At 39.0% G+C, this 16,746-nt stretch overlaps 1 protein-coding gene across 4 annotated transcripts in view; it reads right to left on the reverse strand.

The window, feature by feature from the left end:
• Window positions 1–523: 523 nt before the first annotated feature.
• Window positions 524–16,746, reverse strand: part of crtc3 (CREB regulated transcription coactivator 3) — a 29,829-nt gene continuing 13,606 nt past the window's right edge. The window contains exons 5-15 of one of the 4 annotated variants that reach the window (XM_037248278.1): window positions 13,827–13,889; window positions 12,657–12,760; window positions 11,127–11,165; window positions 10,950–11,035; window positions 10,289–10,338; window positions 8,335–8,555; window positions 6,459–6,694; window positions 4,856–5,029; window positions 4,672–4,755; window positions 3,408–3,612; window positions 524–3,186 (exon numbers count right to left, since the gene is read on the reverse strand). In XM_037248278.1, the coding sequence (XP_037104173.1) occupies window positions 2,981–3,186; window positions 3,408–3,612; window positions 4,672–4,755; window positions 4,856–5,029; window positions 6,459–6,694; window positions 8,335–8,555; window positions 10,289–10,338; window positions 10,950–11,035; window positions 11,127–11,165; window positions 12,657–12,760; window positions 13,827–13,889 (1,468 nt within the window). In that variant the 3' untranslated portion in view covers window positions 524–2,980. Of the gene's footprint in view, window positions 3,187–3,407; window positions 3,613–4,671; window positions 4,756–4,855; window positions 5,030–6,458; window positions 6,695–8,334; window positions 8,556–10,288; window positions 10,339–10,949; window positions 11,036–11,126; window positions 11,178–12,656; window positions 12,761–13,826; window positions 13,890–16,746 lie in introns of all 4 variants that reach the window. The other 3 variants (XM_037248277.1, XM_037248280.1, XM_037248279.1) reach the window with 3 other exon arrangements.

Here is a 16,746-nt window from a genome sequence, read left to right on the forward strand (position 1 = left end):
AGCATACGGGGAATTTTTCTTTTTCCTTGCTTTTTTCCCCGTTTGTCAATAAACCACATATATCCAGTTGGAGATTTTATTTCATTTCCAAAATATTATTTTTGTTTTATTTATTTCATTAATTCTCATTAACTATAATTACCTTGGACAGTTGATATCAAAAGCGTAGGGTAATTATTTTCAAAGTTTCTGTATTCTTGTATGAATTTGATTTGATTTAATTGAGGTGAATGATTTTCAAGAACTCTTGAACTTTTTGGAGCTGAGATTGGACAAGTGATTAAATGATGACAAGTTTGTTTAGTGAGTCCCATCAGAATTATAATTGACAGCACAAGGGGAAATACAATAAGAAATAAGTGTCATTATCTCCATTTGTCAACTATCAAAAGGCCCAAATCAATGAAACTATCACGTCATCAACCTATGAAGCCGAAGAATCTTTTAAAATGCTTTTGTGGATACGAACATCTGCACCTTTACTGCCCTCTAACGGTTAAAAAGGGAACATAACCAAGTGTCATTCTCAGGTACACAGTTATGACTTTTATTGTTTATATTAAACAAAAAGGGGTAAGCACAAAACATATATTAAAAACCAAGACAGTTTATGTGAGGAAAATAAAGACGCAGATCAATTTACAAAATAAGTACTAACACTAGTGGACATTTTTTAAATAACAGAACTGTACATAATATGTAGTTAAAAGTAAGACACGCTCCAAAAAAGTGATACTAAGTGACAAAAAGAACCACAGGCAGCCGATACAAACAACTAAGGCTGTAGGGGAAGCAGTAGCTAGCTTGAATATAAAAAGTACAAATACACACATGTACTGTAAGGCAGCAGAAGGTAGGCATTGAGAGACAGCAAGAGAAAGAAAGCCGGAAACGGGGACAGACAGACAAAAATACACTTTGGACAAAAAGAAACATAAAAGTGGCTCCATCACTCACAGTGATTCCACTGTTTACAACATATAGCCAGTACAAATGTAGATAAGCTCAAAGTAAATATTAACTCTAATACACAAACCCAGAGACCCCCTTCATTTTTGACAACCTATCATAAGGTGAGGCTCTTTTGTACCCATGCATCACCCTTTTGGCTGAAAAGTAAAACACCAACAGTGCCATTAAGAGGTGTTCTAAATTTAGTGCCATTCCTAATGGCACTGCAGACACTCCAGTTCTCTAGCTGGTGACACCCTGCAAGAGCAGATCGGACAATAAACACTGTGGACACTGGACACATGTAATATTGTGACTTCACAATATGTTCTGTCCATATATATATATATATATATATATATATATACACACATATATACACATATATATATACATATATATATATACACACACACATATATATATATATATAGCTATCTCACACACTGCATAGTGTACATGATGCACCTGTTCAACAGGTGGGGAAAAAAAGATACCCAGAAAACAATTGCATAGCTTAAAGAGCAAAGCCAGAACAATGCTGGATCTTTATCCTTTCAAATATTAAAAATATAGCTCTCTGAATTGCAGTCCCTGACTTTCAGTGAAACAGACAGCAGAGGCACTCAATGCCCAAAATTCTCTATATCAGCTGGTTATAAAAATGAATTATCTCCAAGTTCCTAAATATTATATATTTACGTATATGTATACTCTATTTTTCTCATAAAAAATTCATAGTTTCTCAATTAAACTGGTGCGTGAAATTCTCATTAATTGAATTCACACGAGTGCCAACTTCACAATGGCTTCATTCAACTTCTTTGGGTCGTCATGTAAAAAAACAAACATTCGAGTAGGTCTAAGAGACGGTGGACCAATCAGTGCAAAAGACGTGAAGTGCAATGTTACATGGTGTCTCATGTCCACGTGAGTCGTCTGCGCTCACTCCTGTCAGCCACACATGGGGGTTTACTGTACTGCAAACAAGTGATCCGCAGCAGCGCAGCGGATGCCCTTTCTCACAACATTTAAGCACAGTGCAAGCGCCAGTACAAGTTGGTACAAAACTCAAAATACAATACACTGCTGTAATCATAATAAAAATGTTATTTTCATCTTTTAAAATGGATACATATATTGTGTCCCCCGCTAAGGGCATGTAGCCTTTTTGCAGCACATGACAATTTTAGCTCTTAGTTATGATTCCAAACATCTATATTTCTTAGTAACATGTACGTACTTAAAATAATGTCATTGTAAACAGTTTGCCCTTTTTGTTTCGTACTAAATTTTAATCATACTAAAATTGCAACTTGTACATTAGTACATCTCTGCGGCAAAATAATCAGTTCTCCACTCCAAACATCTGTGATGCTTCTAATCTTTTTCCTCATATGATTGTTCACCGGCGTGAAGCTGTTTGATACCTCAGCTGGAAGGACGCGGATGTTTACTTCAATCTCACGCCACTGCTCCACCTTTCATCGGACATTCACTCACTCACTCACTCACTGGAGCTCTGTGAAAAGTCAATTGTGTGTTGGCATCTTTACTCCTCTTCAGCGCAGTAAAGAGATTGCCATGGTTTGTAACCTTGGCAACAATGCTGCCATGGCGACGAAGGTTGGCTGTGAAGGGAGGGGTGAACGATGGCCCAGACTCCTCAATGGTTTGGTTCAAGACTTTTTGATTCAAGTGGGCAAGGTAGCCCGGGGGATGGCTCCCATGACAACTCTGAGTTTAAGCAAGTGTGACGACGCCTTTGCGTGAAGCAGAACTTCAAACCAGGCTTCGGCAGCCATCTTCATCAAAAGCATGCGTATTTGTGTCTGTGTGCACTGCGTCCACATCATTCACATTTGATGATTTTTTTTAGTGGCAGTCAATGCATGCACGGGTGCCCTTGTGAACACATGCATATTCATATTCATGCACTTTGCTCTTCATACTGCAAATGTGACTGTGTGCGTGTGTGTGGGTGGGTGGGTGGGTGGGGTGGGGGTGGGGGGGAAGTAACTGGTCCCATTCAGAGTCTGTCACTGCGGAACGTATCCTCCACAGATGGGTCTGGCAGCACCATGTTGGGATCGCTGAGCATGGTCAGACCGTCCAGGCTGAGCGGCTCAATGTGCAGCTCGTCTTCCAGCGGGAAGCCTCCTTCCGAGTCGAAACACTCTGGCACTGTCGAGAGCACACCGCTGATGTCCTTTGACAGATTGTGGTTGGACTCATCTGTGGGGAGAAAGGGCCAGTGAGTGCATTGCTTTGCCTTCCATTTTATGAGGCTGCTGCTACATTGGCGCTCTAAATTAAAGTGTTAATACATTTTAAATCAAAACATTTGAAATTGTTTGTGAGCCATTACAGCTCATCAAAACTATAACATTATTAACTCTCTTCTTGTCATCTTGTGTTTTACTTTCAGTTGCAGAAGCCTATTGGTGAACACTCACCAGTAAGTATGATGTTGGGCAGTCCTCCGCTGCAGTTGGAGTACAGCATGTTTGAAGCCATGTGCATGGGATCATGCAGGCTGCCATGGCTGCCCCCGAGCCCGCCGATGGCGGCCTGAGAGTAGTACAGAGAGGACGGGGAGGGGTCGAAGCAAGAGCCACCTGACGTGCTCATCGCATTTTCCAACAGACTGAACTGGTCCGACTAGTCAGCAGATGGTAGGGAAGCGAAGGCAAAAAGGACAAAACAAAGCATCTCAGTATTCATGCGTCCTATAGTCATTAAAACATTGCATGCAATTCCTTTTGACACGAACGAGACAGGACAACCAAATGGGCTCACACAAGGTTTAAAGGAGACAAGGAGGGCTGAGCAGGACGACGAGGCAAGCTGACGAGCTGGTCAGCGAGCACGCGTCGTGTGTCATCGAAGAAGACGGGCAGAGCAAGCTTTTTAAAGCTGTTCAAAAAGTGTTTAAAGATACTATTAAGTGTTTAAAAATACAATTAAAAATAATTATAAAAGTCTTGTGCGGATGCCCTCACGCTGGGCCGCAGGGGCGCGTCAACTGGCCACCACGGCAAAAGCAGAGTGAAGCCGCTACACGTTTACACTTTAAAATGTTTAAAAAGTGTTTACAATACAATAAAGTAATTAAAAATAAAAGTATACAAGTCTTGTGCGGATACCCTCGCACTGCGCCGTGGGGGTACGTCAGCCGTCCAGCACGCAAGACCAGAGAGGAGCCTGACACGTTTACACTTCATAAAAGGTTGATAATAGTCTTGTGTGGCTATTGAAACAATATATTTACTCTTATTTTTTTTTTTTTCTGAAAATCAGTTTGACTTTAAATTTTTTACAAAAATGTTTAAGAATACAAAAAAGTGTTTATAACTAAACCAAAGGTTCATAAACGTCTTGCATGGAGATTGTAACAATATATTTACATATTTTTTCTCTTTATTTTTTTATTTATTTGAATAAATGAAAATGTTTCTGAAAGTCAGTTTGACTTTAAAATGTTTACAAATGTTTAAAAACACAAAAAAAAGAGTTTAAAAGTACAATAGAGTGTTAAAAATACAATAAAGGTTCATAAAAGTATTTTGTGGATATTGTAACAATATATTTTCTCTACATCGCGGATCTTCTTCAATAAATGAGGGATTACTGTATGTCAGATAATTTGATTGACTTTTTCTTGAGTCTCAATGCTGGTAGTTATTGACAGCGAGAGTGTGTCCATGGTTAAAGACCCACCTGGTACTGGAAGGTTTTGTTTTGGCGACTGCAGAACTGTTGCTCCATGAATGAGTCACTAAAGAGTGGTGCAAAATTGTTGTGCTGGAAAGAACAGAATGTGACTTTGTTAAGACAAAGTGATTGATTTTGAACAATACAATGAAAAGTGAAGTGTGTAATATTGTCATAAGACAACACTGACTTGGTTTGGGTTGAAGTCCAGTGCGGCGTTTTGCAAAGAGGAAACAGGCTGATGTTGATGCTGGTGTTGCTGCTGGCACTGACGTGCATGGTCCACTGCATGCTGGGATTGCTGGTAGAGTGGATAGGGAGGGGGTGGCTCCCTTGGCATGTTGCTGGTATCCAAAGCAACTCCCTACATAATAAAAAAAAAGCCAGTAGGGGTCACTAGTGAATGACTAGAAGTTAATTAAGGGTGTATTCAGACCTGACTGTTCGGACCACTTTAAACGGACCAAGGTTTGATTGTAATGCTGGTCCGGACATTTTGTGCAGTTGTGAAAACACGCAAACGAATCCTGGTGCGGATTAAAGAAACGGTTTGCTTCTAAACGAACTCTGGTGCGGTTCGCTTCAGGTGTGAATGTGACAGCGTAGATCTGAACCAACAGCACAAATATGCAGAGCGTAGGACTCGCATGTTTTCCTCCATTTCCGGGTAGGTGTTCTTCACTTGCAAAATGTACAGTCTGAATAGGAACCGCACCAAACGAAAAAAATTAAGTCCGCTTTTGGTCCGGACCAAACAAGCTGACTAAAGGACGTTTCTGGTCTGAATACACCCTTAGACTTCAAATATGGGCCCATCGGTTTACAGTGGGCCCGACGAAAAGGTTCTGAAACGTTTTGTTCAATGTACTTATGGCCAGAATTGTCTTGTTCCAAACAAATAGTTACTAAAATTATGATCTTGCATTAGCACAGACTTCTCATTGATGACTTTCCAACTTGTGCACGAATTCAGATCACATCAACATTTTTTTTTCTTAATGAAACTTTATCATATGAAGCATAGACACACATGCTTGTGCTAGCGCTGTCTGCAAATTAAGTTCCAAACGGATAAATAAAGTAATTTTCAGTTTGAATGCAACGGAACTCAGTTGTAAACCAAAAGCCACATCTGATGGTCTTTGAAGTCTGACCCCTATAATATTTCACACCCTAAATAAAAGACTATATTGCTTCTTGCCATGGTAGAACTTCGTATACAAAGGCTGGATGACTTTAGATTGACAGTGTGTTGAATGTTCTCATTTTTCATTGTTCATTTTTAAAGCCCAAGAATAATTTCAATAATATATATATTTCTAACGTTCTATCTCATCAACATGCATTTCTTTTTATGTAATCGTAGGTCTAATAATCATTAATTATGTTACATCATCCTGCAAGATTTGCCGTCGTCTCTCTGCTATGGATATCAGAAGGAGACAATAAATCGGACACATACTTGCTGGACCACAGCATGTGTAACAAAGACAACAAAATACACTTTGTCACTAGAGGGACTACTGCAAGTCATTTGTAATGACATTTTGCTTGCACCTTTGCTTAATAAATTGGTGGACTTGCAGAGTGTGTTCTCGCTGCTAGACCGTAGTGTGCGTGCTTCAAAATGCACATTCTTAAGTCGTTGCATTCTATTAGTTCACCACTAGATGGCAAACTATTCAACACACCATCCCTTTTAAATCACCATGTAATGATGCTGTTGGATTTGAGTATTTTCCCGCTAATAAATATGATGTTATACTGCTACAGTATTTATTCAAATGCCGTACCTGTGTGATGGGAGACAATGATGGGGACATGGTGGGAGACAACTGCTTAGACAGACCCCTACGCTGCTCAACCCCAGGAGACAGAGTGAGGGGGCTGATGGGTGCTGGTCTTCGCCGAGGGGAGTTACCAGAAAGACGCAGTGAAGAATTTATGGAAGGATTGCTGAGAGAAGACTGCAGCTGGCAGTTGTTGAGGGAAGCTTGAATTGTAGGATTACTCAGAGAAGAGGAGAGGCCTGCAAAACAAACACATGTAAGACATCAAACTGTTGACGAACCAGATTCAAATGGCTTAACTGAGTCATGTCGCATTCAAGTGTTGTAGCGTGGTTGGCCTTTGTACAACAGGTTGTCTAGGTTCAATGGAAGTATGTAAATATGATGTGGCCATACCATGGTGGCACTGTCTTACACTCATTATATTCAACAAACAGGAGGAAACTTAGCAAGAGCACATTGTAACAATATGAATCAACAGCTTCGAACTTGCTTGCAAATGGTGTTTGCAATGCACCACTCATTAATGTCGGTAACCCCAAAAGTGGCATGACTCAGTAATAGTGGGTACCATTTGGAACAATTCAACCTAACATGAAACCTAGGTGACAGAAGGCCTTTGAAATCCAAGAGAAATTATGGATGCTACAGTTTGATGCACTGTGTTTTACATTTCTGGCATGCTTGCCAACACCATGGCAAGGACACCGGCCCATATTGTGTCAATGGGCAACTTTACTGTGTGATTGGGAGGAAAGTAAGACAGACCAAATGAGAAAACAGCCAAACAGAGTGAGAAGAAAAGAGCTCATTGTGGAGCGCAATGGGTCAAATGTTTCTGTCTGCTCAGCCAGGCTGAACTGTTCTCAGCCACACATAGAAACAAACTACAGAAACTCAGAGGGAGGCATGGCAGCCAAAGTACAAAGTGAGAATGTTTGTGACAGAGAGATCATTCACTGAGCTTTCCGGAACACATGGTCGACCGAGAGAGATAAAGATCTCAAGCTGAAGTTTTAGTGTGACTCAATCGAGTTTGGCAGAATGGTTGGAAGGAGAGAAACTCACTAGTGAGCGTGCATGACAATCTTTTTAAGGGGTTATTTACAATAGTGATATAGTTCAAATTTGCGCTGTGATCCTTGTTCTGCTGTGCTTGTAATTGGGAGCCCTCTGCAGTCTGCACTACCCAACGGACGACCCTCTTCTTTTGAGCACAAAAGGGGCAGTAAGTAAACTCTGGCATTCGTCAACAAGCATGGAGCAACAATGGCGACAGAGAAGAAAAAAAAAAAGAAGCAATGGCTCAGTCATTTGGAGATGGTTCGGTTTGATATTTTCAGTAGGATATCCAAATGCCAAAATATTCAATAGCTGCAGCCCCAGTTTTAACTCATTTTAGTTACATATTGTCTAAAAAAACAATTTTCAATCTCTGAAAACTAAAGAGCTAAAATTACAAGTTTATGTAATAGTTGATTAAGTAAGCATCCATTCTAGGAATGATGGTGAGCTGAAGCCTATCGCAGCTTACCTTGGTCAAGAGACAGGGTACCCGTTGCCTGTAAATCGCTGGGGATATGTAGGTAAATATTGATCGACAAATTAGGGTCTTCACTAAGTTCACTTATCATGTAATCACAATTCAGTGTAAGAAAACATGTCACATGAACTCAAACACCAAAGTCTCTTCTGTGCTGCACAGTACAGTAGATGCAGTCCACCATCTACTGTCACAGTTGTTTCATTTACAGAATTAACATTTTTAGGGACCTCTACGACAATGTTAGGGACCTCTACGACAACTACGTGATGGGAATCGGACTAGTTCTCCAACAATACTAGCTTAATAAAAATGATCTTGGAAGCTTCAACTCACCCTGAGAATTGCTAATACCAAGGTGCATCATGGCGGCTGGCAAATTTCCAGTGCTGCTACCTCCGCTGAGATTGGGGTATCCGCCATTGTCCTCGGGGTCCAATGGCGTCATGAGAGGGGACGGGAAGTGCAGGTTGGTGAGATCGGGTAGGGAGCCTCCTGTATTTAGTGAACCCTGGTAGTGGGATAGCCCAGGGTTTTGCTCCGGAGATGGGAAAATACTGCAAGGAGGAAAAAACATATATGTAAATTATTCAACCTATTCGTACAGAGCATTGTAATAGTTGAACCTATCTCCCAGGTCCCTGCGTACAAAGGCCGGCCGGACAGGGTGGACGGTCAATCACAGGGCACACAGAAAAACAACCATTCAGTGACTTTTAGAACTATGAGCATTATCCTCAGTACCATTGCTTAATTAAAAGTGATTATTATATGTTGTCAGGTTGTGCGTTCTGCAAGCTACATACAAGCTCTTTTTTTAAATCTCATACAACTTTAAACTTCTACACATTGAATGACACGCATGCCATTTACAAAAGAAAAAATGACTCTGGGTTATGCATAATAGGGCGCTGTCATTTACAAAGTACAGTCATCCCTCATTACTTTGCGGTTCATTTATCGCGGCCTAAGTAAATCGCGGATTTAAAAAAAAAAAATAAAAAATCAACAAAAAAAATTCAAAATTGAGGACTTATGGCACTAAAGTTGCCCACACGCCAGCAGAAGGCAGGGTGCGCTCACACAGTCGCGGATTTAAACATTGAAAAAATAAATCCAAAATTGAGGAATTAGGGCACAAACGTCACCCGCACTCTAGCAGAAGTGATAATAAAAGAGTTCTAAAAACATATTTACAGTATGTACAATAATAAGAGTTCTAAAAACATATTTACAGGATGTACACTTGTTATAAAAAAAAGTTGTTATAATAATAAAACAGTTCTAAAAATGTATTTACAGTATGTATACTGTAGTTACATATACGTATGTTTTACACTTACACACACACACACACGTTTATATTTATGTTATTTATACATTCTTTCTTGTATGTTATTTATACTATTAATATTTTATTTACATGTTTGAAACTATTCTTGTTCTAATGATAACATATGCACTTATATGGTTTCATTTACACTTTTTGATACACAAAAAATGTACGTATGTTAAAAATGAGACGGTGACACTACTTCGCGGATTTTCACCTATCGCGGGTGGTCTTGGAACAAATTATCCGTGATGAATGAGGAATTACTGTATTCTGATTCATCAACATACGTACGCACAGTGGTGTGAAGAAAATGTAGCAGTACGCATTTTGAAAGATTTCTACGCTTTCATTCGTGAATGAGGACCACTGTCTGTGAACAGTTTTCTGTTATCAACATGCACCATGCAGGTTGCAGCTACTACCGATTTCCTCATGCAGTACCATAGTTCCTTTGCGGGTGCCCTGGCATAGGCTTTCCCTAAAGCTACAAAGACACAACGCAACTTTTTCTGACCTTCTCTGTACCTTTCTGTCAACACCCTCAAGACAAATGATGCATTTGCGGTATTTTTCCAAGGCATGAACTCATATTGTTGCTCACAAATACAGATATAACTACTTTCTCTCCTGAGTCCAGCCTCTACTACTCTTTCCCATACTCCCAACATAATTGTGTGGTTCATCAGATTCTTAAAATGGCCACTCAACACGTTTCCTACATTCCCCAGGCACGTGGTGAAAAACTGCAATTTTAGGAAAACCACTTTTTTTTTTTTTTTGCCACCTCGTGCATAACGGAATTAACTTTTGGTTTGAACGTACGGATTACACACGCGAGGCAAAGCGGAAAAAGAAATGCTTATCTTTAGCCGAGTTCTGTCACACGCATGTGCATGAATAAGCAGATGTTGCCGAATGAAAAAATACACAACCACACACACGCATACCACTTACTTGATACCAGGCACTTCACATGATTTAGGCCTTGACGCGAGGGATTGGGCCTGAAAAATAATTGTTTTCAATGAATGGGCATGTATTAATTTACTATACTTCTTCCCAATCAACAATTTACACAATTTTAAATCAAAGATTTCATCAGAATTTTCTAGATTTTTTTTTTCTGTCGTTTTCCATTTTGCCCTCATCTTTTCTCTTGCCCATCAGGTTTTCATAACAACAATATAATAGCAATAATATAATATGTAATATAGGAATACACTTACTGTTAATGACAATGCATGGTAAAAATTCATACTGTGCAAGCTTTTAATACAAGCAAATTTGTAAACCAAAAAAAAATCTCAAAAACCTAATGTGCTAAAAAATAAAATAAAAAGGCAAGATATTTTTTTAAAGCAATGTAAAAAATACATTTACGGATGAAAAAGCCATCTATGATTAAAATTTACTATTGACCAGTGACATCAACCATACAGTTTTGCCGTATTTTTCTCTCAAGACTCCTGTTTTACAAATGTTGCAGTCATCACTTTGTACCAGGACATTTCTATCTGATCGAACCATTTCTATCTGATCGAACCAAGTCTCATGGAAGTTTTCATACATGGGTTAAGTAGATTTTATAATGTATTAATGATACCATCAATCTCACCTTCTTGGCTTCCCACAGTTGCTTGGGGAGGGGTTTACTGACACCAATGAGACCTTCCTCATTAGGAAGGTTGGGGAACGAAAAAACTGCGGAAAGCATGACATACTTGAATTAGCAATTTTCTGCCCAGTCATACTACCTATTACATAGATTGTGCGTAAGGAACACATTACTTACCGTCTCCGGACCCATCCACTTCTGACTCATTCACACTGGCTGGATGCCAGCCTCCATGAGAAATGCATGCAAACAAGCAGAAAAAAATGGGAAAGGTAGAAAAAGTCAACTGTGATTACTGTACTGTGGTCTCAATGCTAGACACGTCTTTGATTTTATTTTCCATTTAGATTTTGTTAAGCTAATTGTTTCCCAAATGTCTCCAAAGTTAATGATCAAACAAGAATTTTACGTACAGTGGACGCAACTTTTCAAATGCCACATTTTTGTGACAAAGATAAATCATTGCAATATTTTTTCCACTATGAATGTGAATATTTTCAACTTCTACAACTATCATGAAAAAATAGAGAAATAATTTTTTTTTAAATCCCTCTTATAATTGCAAACGTTGCTGTATTTAGAATCAACACGTCACATTAAATCTAATGTTAAAGGGAGTCAACACACACCTGCCACCATTTCAAGTGTTAAATGGCAGATAAAATATTGCTGTTCCAGAAGACTTTTCCTGAAATTTTTGTCGTCACGTCTTGCAGTACAAGCCATGGTCCGCAGAAAGGTTCCAAACAATTGAACAATCATTGTTCAAAGCAGTCAGGAGAATCATACAAAAGAATGATGACTCCCATTTAACGCGAGTTTAAATGTGTAATTCTGAACACATCCCCACAGTGGACATAGTGCAAATACATTTCTCAGTTTATTTTTATTTCCCATCTTCAATAAAAAAAAAAAAGAATCACAAAACCGTGATATGTGAATAGGCGTGTGCAGACTACGGAAGCCGTTATTACTTTACTCTTTGAACAAGTACAAAGCGACAATATTAGATGCAATGCGGCCATTGTTGCCCGTGCAAGTATAAATAGGCCTTAAGATGTTCGGGCTCTGAGAATTAGGTTGAACTCTGAGGCATCTTTTACTCAGATTTTGTGGTCAAAGTCCGATTATTACCAGTTCCGAGTTGTTCGAACTTTGCGGTTCCACGGCTGTATATCACAACCTTAGTCTGTGGAAGTGTAAATTCAGACTAGGCACATAGTTTATAACTGAAATCCGCATCTTTACACCAAATATGTAAAACTGAATCAAGATTAAATGCGCATCAAAGATGGCATTTAGCATTAGCCAAAGTAATAAGACTATCACCGGTCATCAGCTTGACTAGCAGTGTTCAAACACATTTTTCATCTATTGGAGGATCCCCTCCTCCGCTTGAAGCAACCCATGGTGAACTCAATCAAGTGGGAAACACGTCGCCACCCGATGCTTTTGACCAGTCCGATGTTTTTGACCAGTCAGAACTTAGCATAATAGTGCTAAATCTATCAAATGAACATACCGTACAATTAGAATTACATTCAAATATTTCAAAATAAATCAGTTCACTGATATCGCACCTCATACTACGGTGTGCTCAATGGTCTGAAAAACATAGTATAAATAAAACCTTTAAATCACTACTAGAAAACACGTGCGGTGCCGCGCATTGCGTGCTATGAGTGCCTATGCGAGTGCGACTCTCACCATTGCGCTGCAGGGGACCTCGACTCATCTGCTGGTTTACGCTGAAGGGGTCTTGTGGGTTTGGGTTCATCGCACTTGTATGAAGAGCAGAATCTGAGTTGGTTCTGTGTAGGAGGATAAGGAGGAAAATATTTAATGTATTCTAGCACCTTGGACAGAGGCAGATGACTTCCTCGGGCCATAACTTCTGTGAGTCATTTTGCTTCCTCCGCATTAACCTGTATGCTCATGGTGACCTAATAGAACACAACAAACAATTGTGTAAAGCATGATGCCAGTGATTCTCAAAGGTGGTGGTACACGGGGCACCACACTCTAAAACACAATTGTATTATTTAATCAACACAATTTAAGGGTTGCTTGTGTTAGATTTAACAATTCTCTGGGTGAAATGAACCATTTATTTACGGTTGATGACAGCGTCTGTATTGTGTTTGTGTGTTGTGTTTGAGTTTGCAATGACATTTTAAGTTCATCCTTAATATTACAGAAGACTTGAGTTTCCAAAAGAAAGGACATAATTGCTGTTATTGTTGCCTCTTAAAGGTATTTTTACTTATTGCAGGGATTTTTTTTAACGTAACCCTTGCAATAAATGAGCGAAAACTGTATTTCATTGAACTTTGTTTTTTTTTCTCCTTTCTCCAATGGATTTTTGTCCATGTGTAACAAACCTACAAAATATGAATCAATCAAACAGACTGTTGAAGGAACTAGGGTTTGTGGACACCAAAATCAAAACATAAAAGATTGTTCTGACAACAAAGGTTAGGAAGAGAATGAAAGTATTAAAGCGTAAATCATGATGCTGGATGCTAGAATGCCTCGACTCCGAAAGCTGTGTTAGTAAAAGAAAAATAAGTGATTAATATCTCGGGTACCAAACTGCATAGAAGATCGAGAGACAATTGGGAGGAAAAAAATTAATAAATTATTAAAAAAAAAAAAGACATGAAACTTGGTTGGCTTTCAGTGCTTTGGAAGAAAGAGAAATTACTGTGATGTTAGAATTAAAGAAGCAGTTTCAACAGAATCAAAAAGCAAGACGACATGGCAACGTGACAATTTTGGTCGTTACTTTATGTGAGCATGGGTTGAAGCAGAGACGAGAGACAGAAACACCAGAGACTAGAGCAAAGCGATGATAGAGGGAGAGAGGTCAAAGGTCACCTGTTAAGTTGTGATATTAATCTAAAGCCAGGCCGCTTTTCCTCACTCCACGGGGGCTGATCCCTTCAAAAGAAACAAATGTATTTTTGAGTTAAGCAGAGACCGGTGATTGGAGAGAAAGTGTTTGTAAAGCACATCTTCAATTGTGTCTGCCGTGAAGCAGAAAGGCCCCGGAGTGAAGTCATAGGAAGCATAGTACCACAGAATTAAAGAGTCTTGCACTGCAACCCTTTGCTCCTTATACTGTGGTAGGATACACATATATATTCCTGGGATCTCAGTTTAGGTATACACAGTGGAATCTCAATTTAACAGACCCCGGAACCAACAGACCTCGGATTTACCACACAGAATATAGTTTGCAGTATACTCAAAACCACCCTTTCTACACTAGTTGTCAATTGTTTCTTCCAGCATTAGTCACCGTTGTGTAATTGTTGGTGGCAATCTTGTGGGCAGGGCTGAGTTTCCTAGAAAAGGTCATGTAAAAGCAATGGATATTAGCTTAGCATCCTCGTAGGCACCAGTTCAAAAGGACCATGTCGTATGTATTCATACATTCAAATCATCATGTCACACATATTTGGATGAGCAATGATTTACCTTCCATTGAAAAGCATGCTAATTTATATATGGAAAGCACAAACAGTGACAAGCAGAACAGTTACACGCTCTTAAACAAGATGAAATACAATGGATGCATTCAAAGAGGCAGCAGTGTTCTCAAGAATTTTTACGAATAAGGCCAAGGATTTTATGAAAATGATTTACAACTCAGCTATTGAACAATCATGTACTGTTTTTTGCTTAACCAAAAGCTGACTCATTTGGTACATATTACAATACTCCTGTACAAGGCAATTCAGCAATACTTTATTTCAATTTCTGTACTTTGGTTAACACAGCTATGCTGCGATACGATCTTATGTTTTGGATTTGTATTTACTAACACAAACACTAGCCTTTTTTAAACAGGGCACCTCACACTTCAATAAACTGCAAAAAGAATGGCTACACAAAAAATCTTAAGAGGCAAACAAGGCATTTTAAAATCCCTCTCCAATAGACTGCCATCTCCAGGGAGCTTGGTCTGGGATTCCATCCCAAGAGAGGCTAGTCCAAGTACAGAAGGCCAAAGAGTGGTGAAATGAAGGGGGAGCGTGGGACTAGATCATGGTTTTGACCTTAAAGCAGACACACAACTCCTCTCCACAACTCAACACTGACAACAAGCTAAATAAAATATGAATCAATCATAAAAAAATGATTCCTGATACAACAATTTATGAGCAAATTCAATCTTTATACTCACAAGCGTCACTATGTGATAAGGCTGCTCTTTTCAATACGTCTGACGAGATATGACCTTAAGTCTTCTGGAATTGTTAAACCAACTCTCTGTAGGTTTCTTTTTTTAGGTATCATCAAGTAGCGCAGCTGCAAGCAGCAGTGCATTTCAAGTCACTGATGTGCCGCAACAAAAACTATGTAAATTGCATTCCAACGGTGTTTTGACATTTTCACATCTTCAAGGCGATGGGTTCGTACAAATCTCAGATTTTCCCAAACACCGGTACAGAAATGTAATAAAAAATAGAAAGACACCAACTGGGAGCACAAAGTGTGCTCTCTGTTAACCAAAAATTACGACTTCTGGTTTATTTAGCAATGCAAATTTGGAGCTTCTGAATAATATGAAAGCATTGATTGTTGTGCCATATTTTACGATCTTCAACAGTCAGTGTTGATTGCGGGTAAAAGGATAAGGATCAGGTTTTTGCTATCTTTAAGCAACACGCAGCAACCTCGATGATGACAACTTTAAAGTAGTAATATTTCAAAAACTCCATTCAATACTATGATTGGGTAACGTTTTAGTATTTGAAAGGTTGTTGAACAAATATTTGCTGGCACTAGTAATGCAGATGTAAAAACAAACAAAAATCTTCTCTAGATTGCACTGGCTTTAACACAATACACATGTGGTTGGTGTTGTAAACACTTCCCACCCCACTACCCCCAAAGGCAGAGAACCAGGCAATTATTCCTGCATAACAAAACAACCCTAAGATAATTTCCCTGGATGACTATTAGAGTGAACCGGGGATCTATTCTTTGGAAAAGCCAAATAATGGAAAGCAGAAAAGAAGTAAATATATAAAGTAGAAACAAAATATTGTCTCAGAAGTTTAACAAGCTCCCTCTCTGATGCTAGGTTCTTCCAGCAGCCTACAGGAAGAAGTGTCATATTTATTTGCTAAGAGTTAAGTTAGTAATGAAAACTAAAACCACTGGTGCACTGTATCAGAGATCCATCTCTCTTTATCTTATGTGGATCTGCACAATTTGGTCTTCTGATCCGGTTCTGTGGTCATAGGGCCCATTTGTCAGTGTTGTGAAAATCAGTTACATAACCCTATAACTAATGAACAAATGCCAGTCAACATAACCAACCATAGTACATGCCTTTTTGGAGGCAAAAATGAAACTACAGTACATTATGATACACTGACAAATTGAATCAGCTTTTTGCTCAGTGAACTGTTTTCTGTGGAAATTAAAAGTTCATTCATCAATATATTATGAGGTGAGCTCAGTGGCAAATTATAAAGTAAAATAAAATTGTCATCAATGGTGACAAAATTGTGCTTGAGTAACATCCTTTCAACCAATTTGGAATGTATTGTGGATATGTTGTGCTTAGTAAGCTTGATTTATTTATTTTATTTATTTAACTGGGCCAAAATTCACAACTGAGTGGGAGGTAGCCATGATTCACGCTGTGGCAACAATCTGCTACAGATCGGCACAGGATGATATGTTTGGTCTGTACAGCCCTGACAAATCTGGTGCCAATTACATAAAAAGTACCAATTAAAAACAAAACAAAAAGGATTGAGGTTAATCCAAAATAATTGTC

The sequence above is a fragment of the Syngnathus acus genome, chromosome 3, assembly GCF_901709675.1.
Source record: "Syngnathus acus chromosome 3, fSynAcu1.2, whole genome shotgun sequence".
In the NCBI taxonomy this organism is placed as follows: Eukaryota; Metazoa; Chordata; class Actinopteri; order Syngnathiformes; family Syngnathidae; genus Syngnathus; species Syngnathus acus.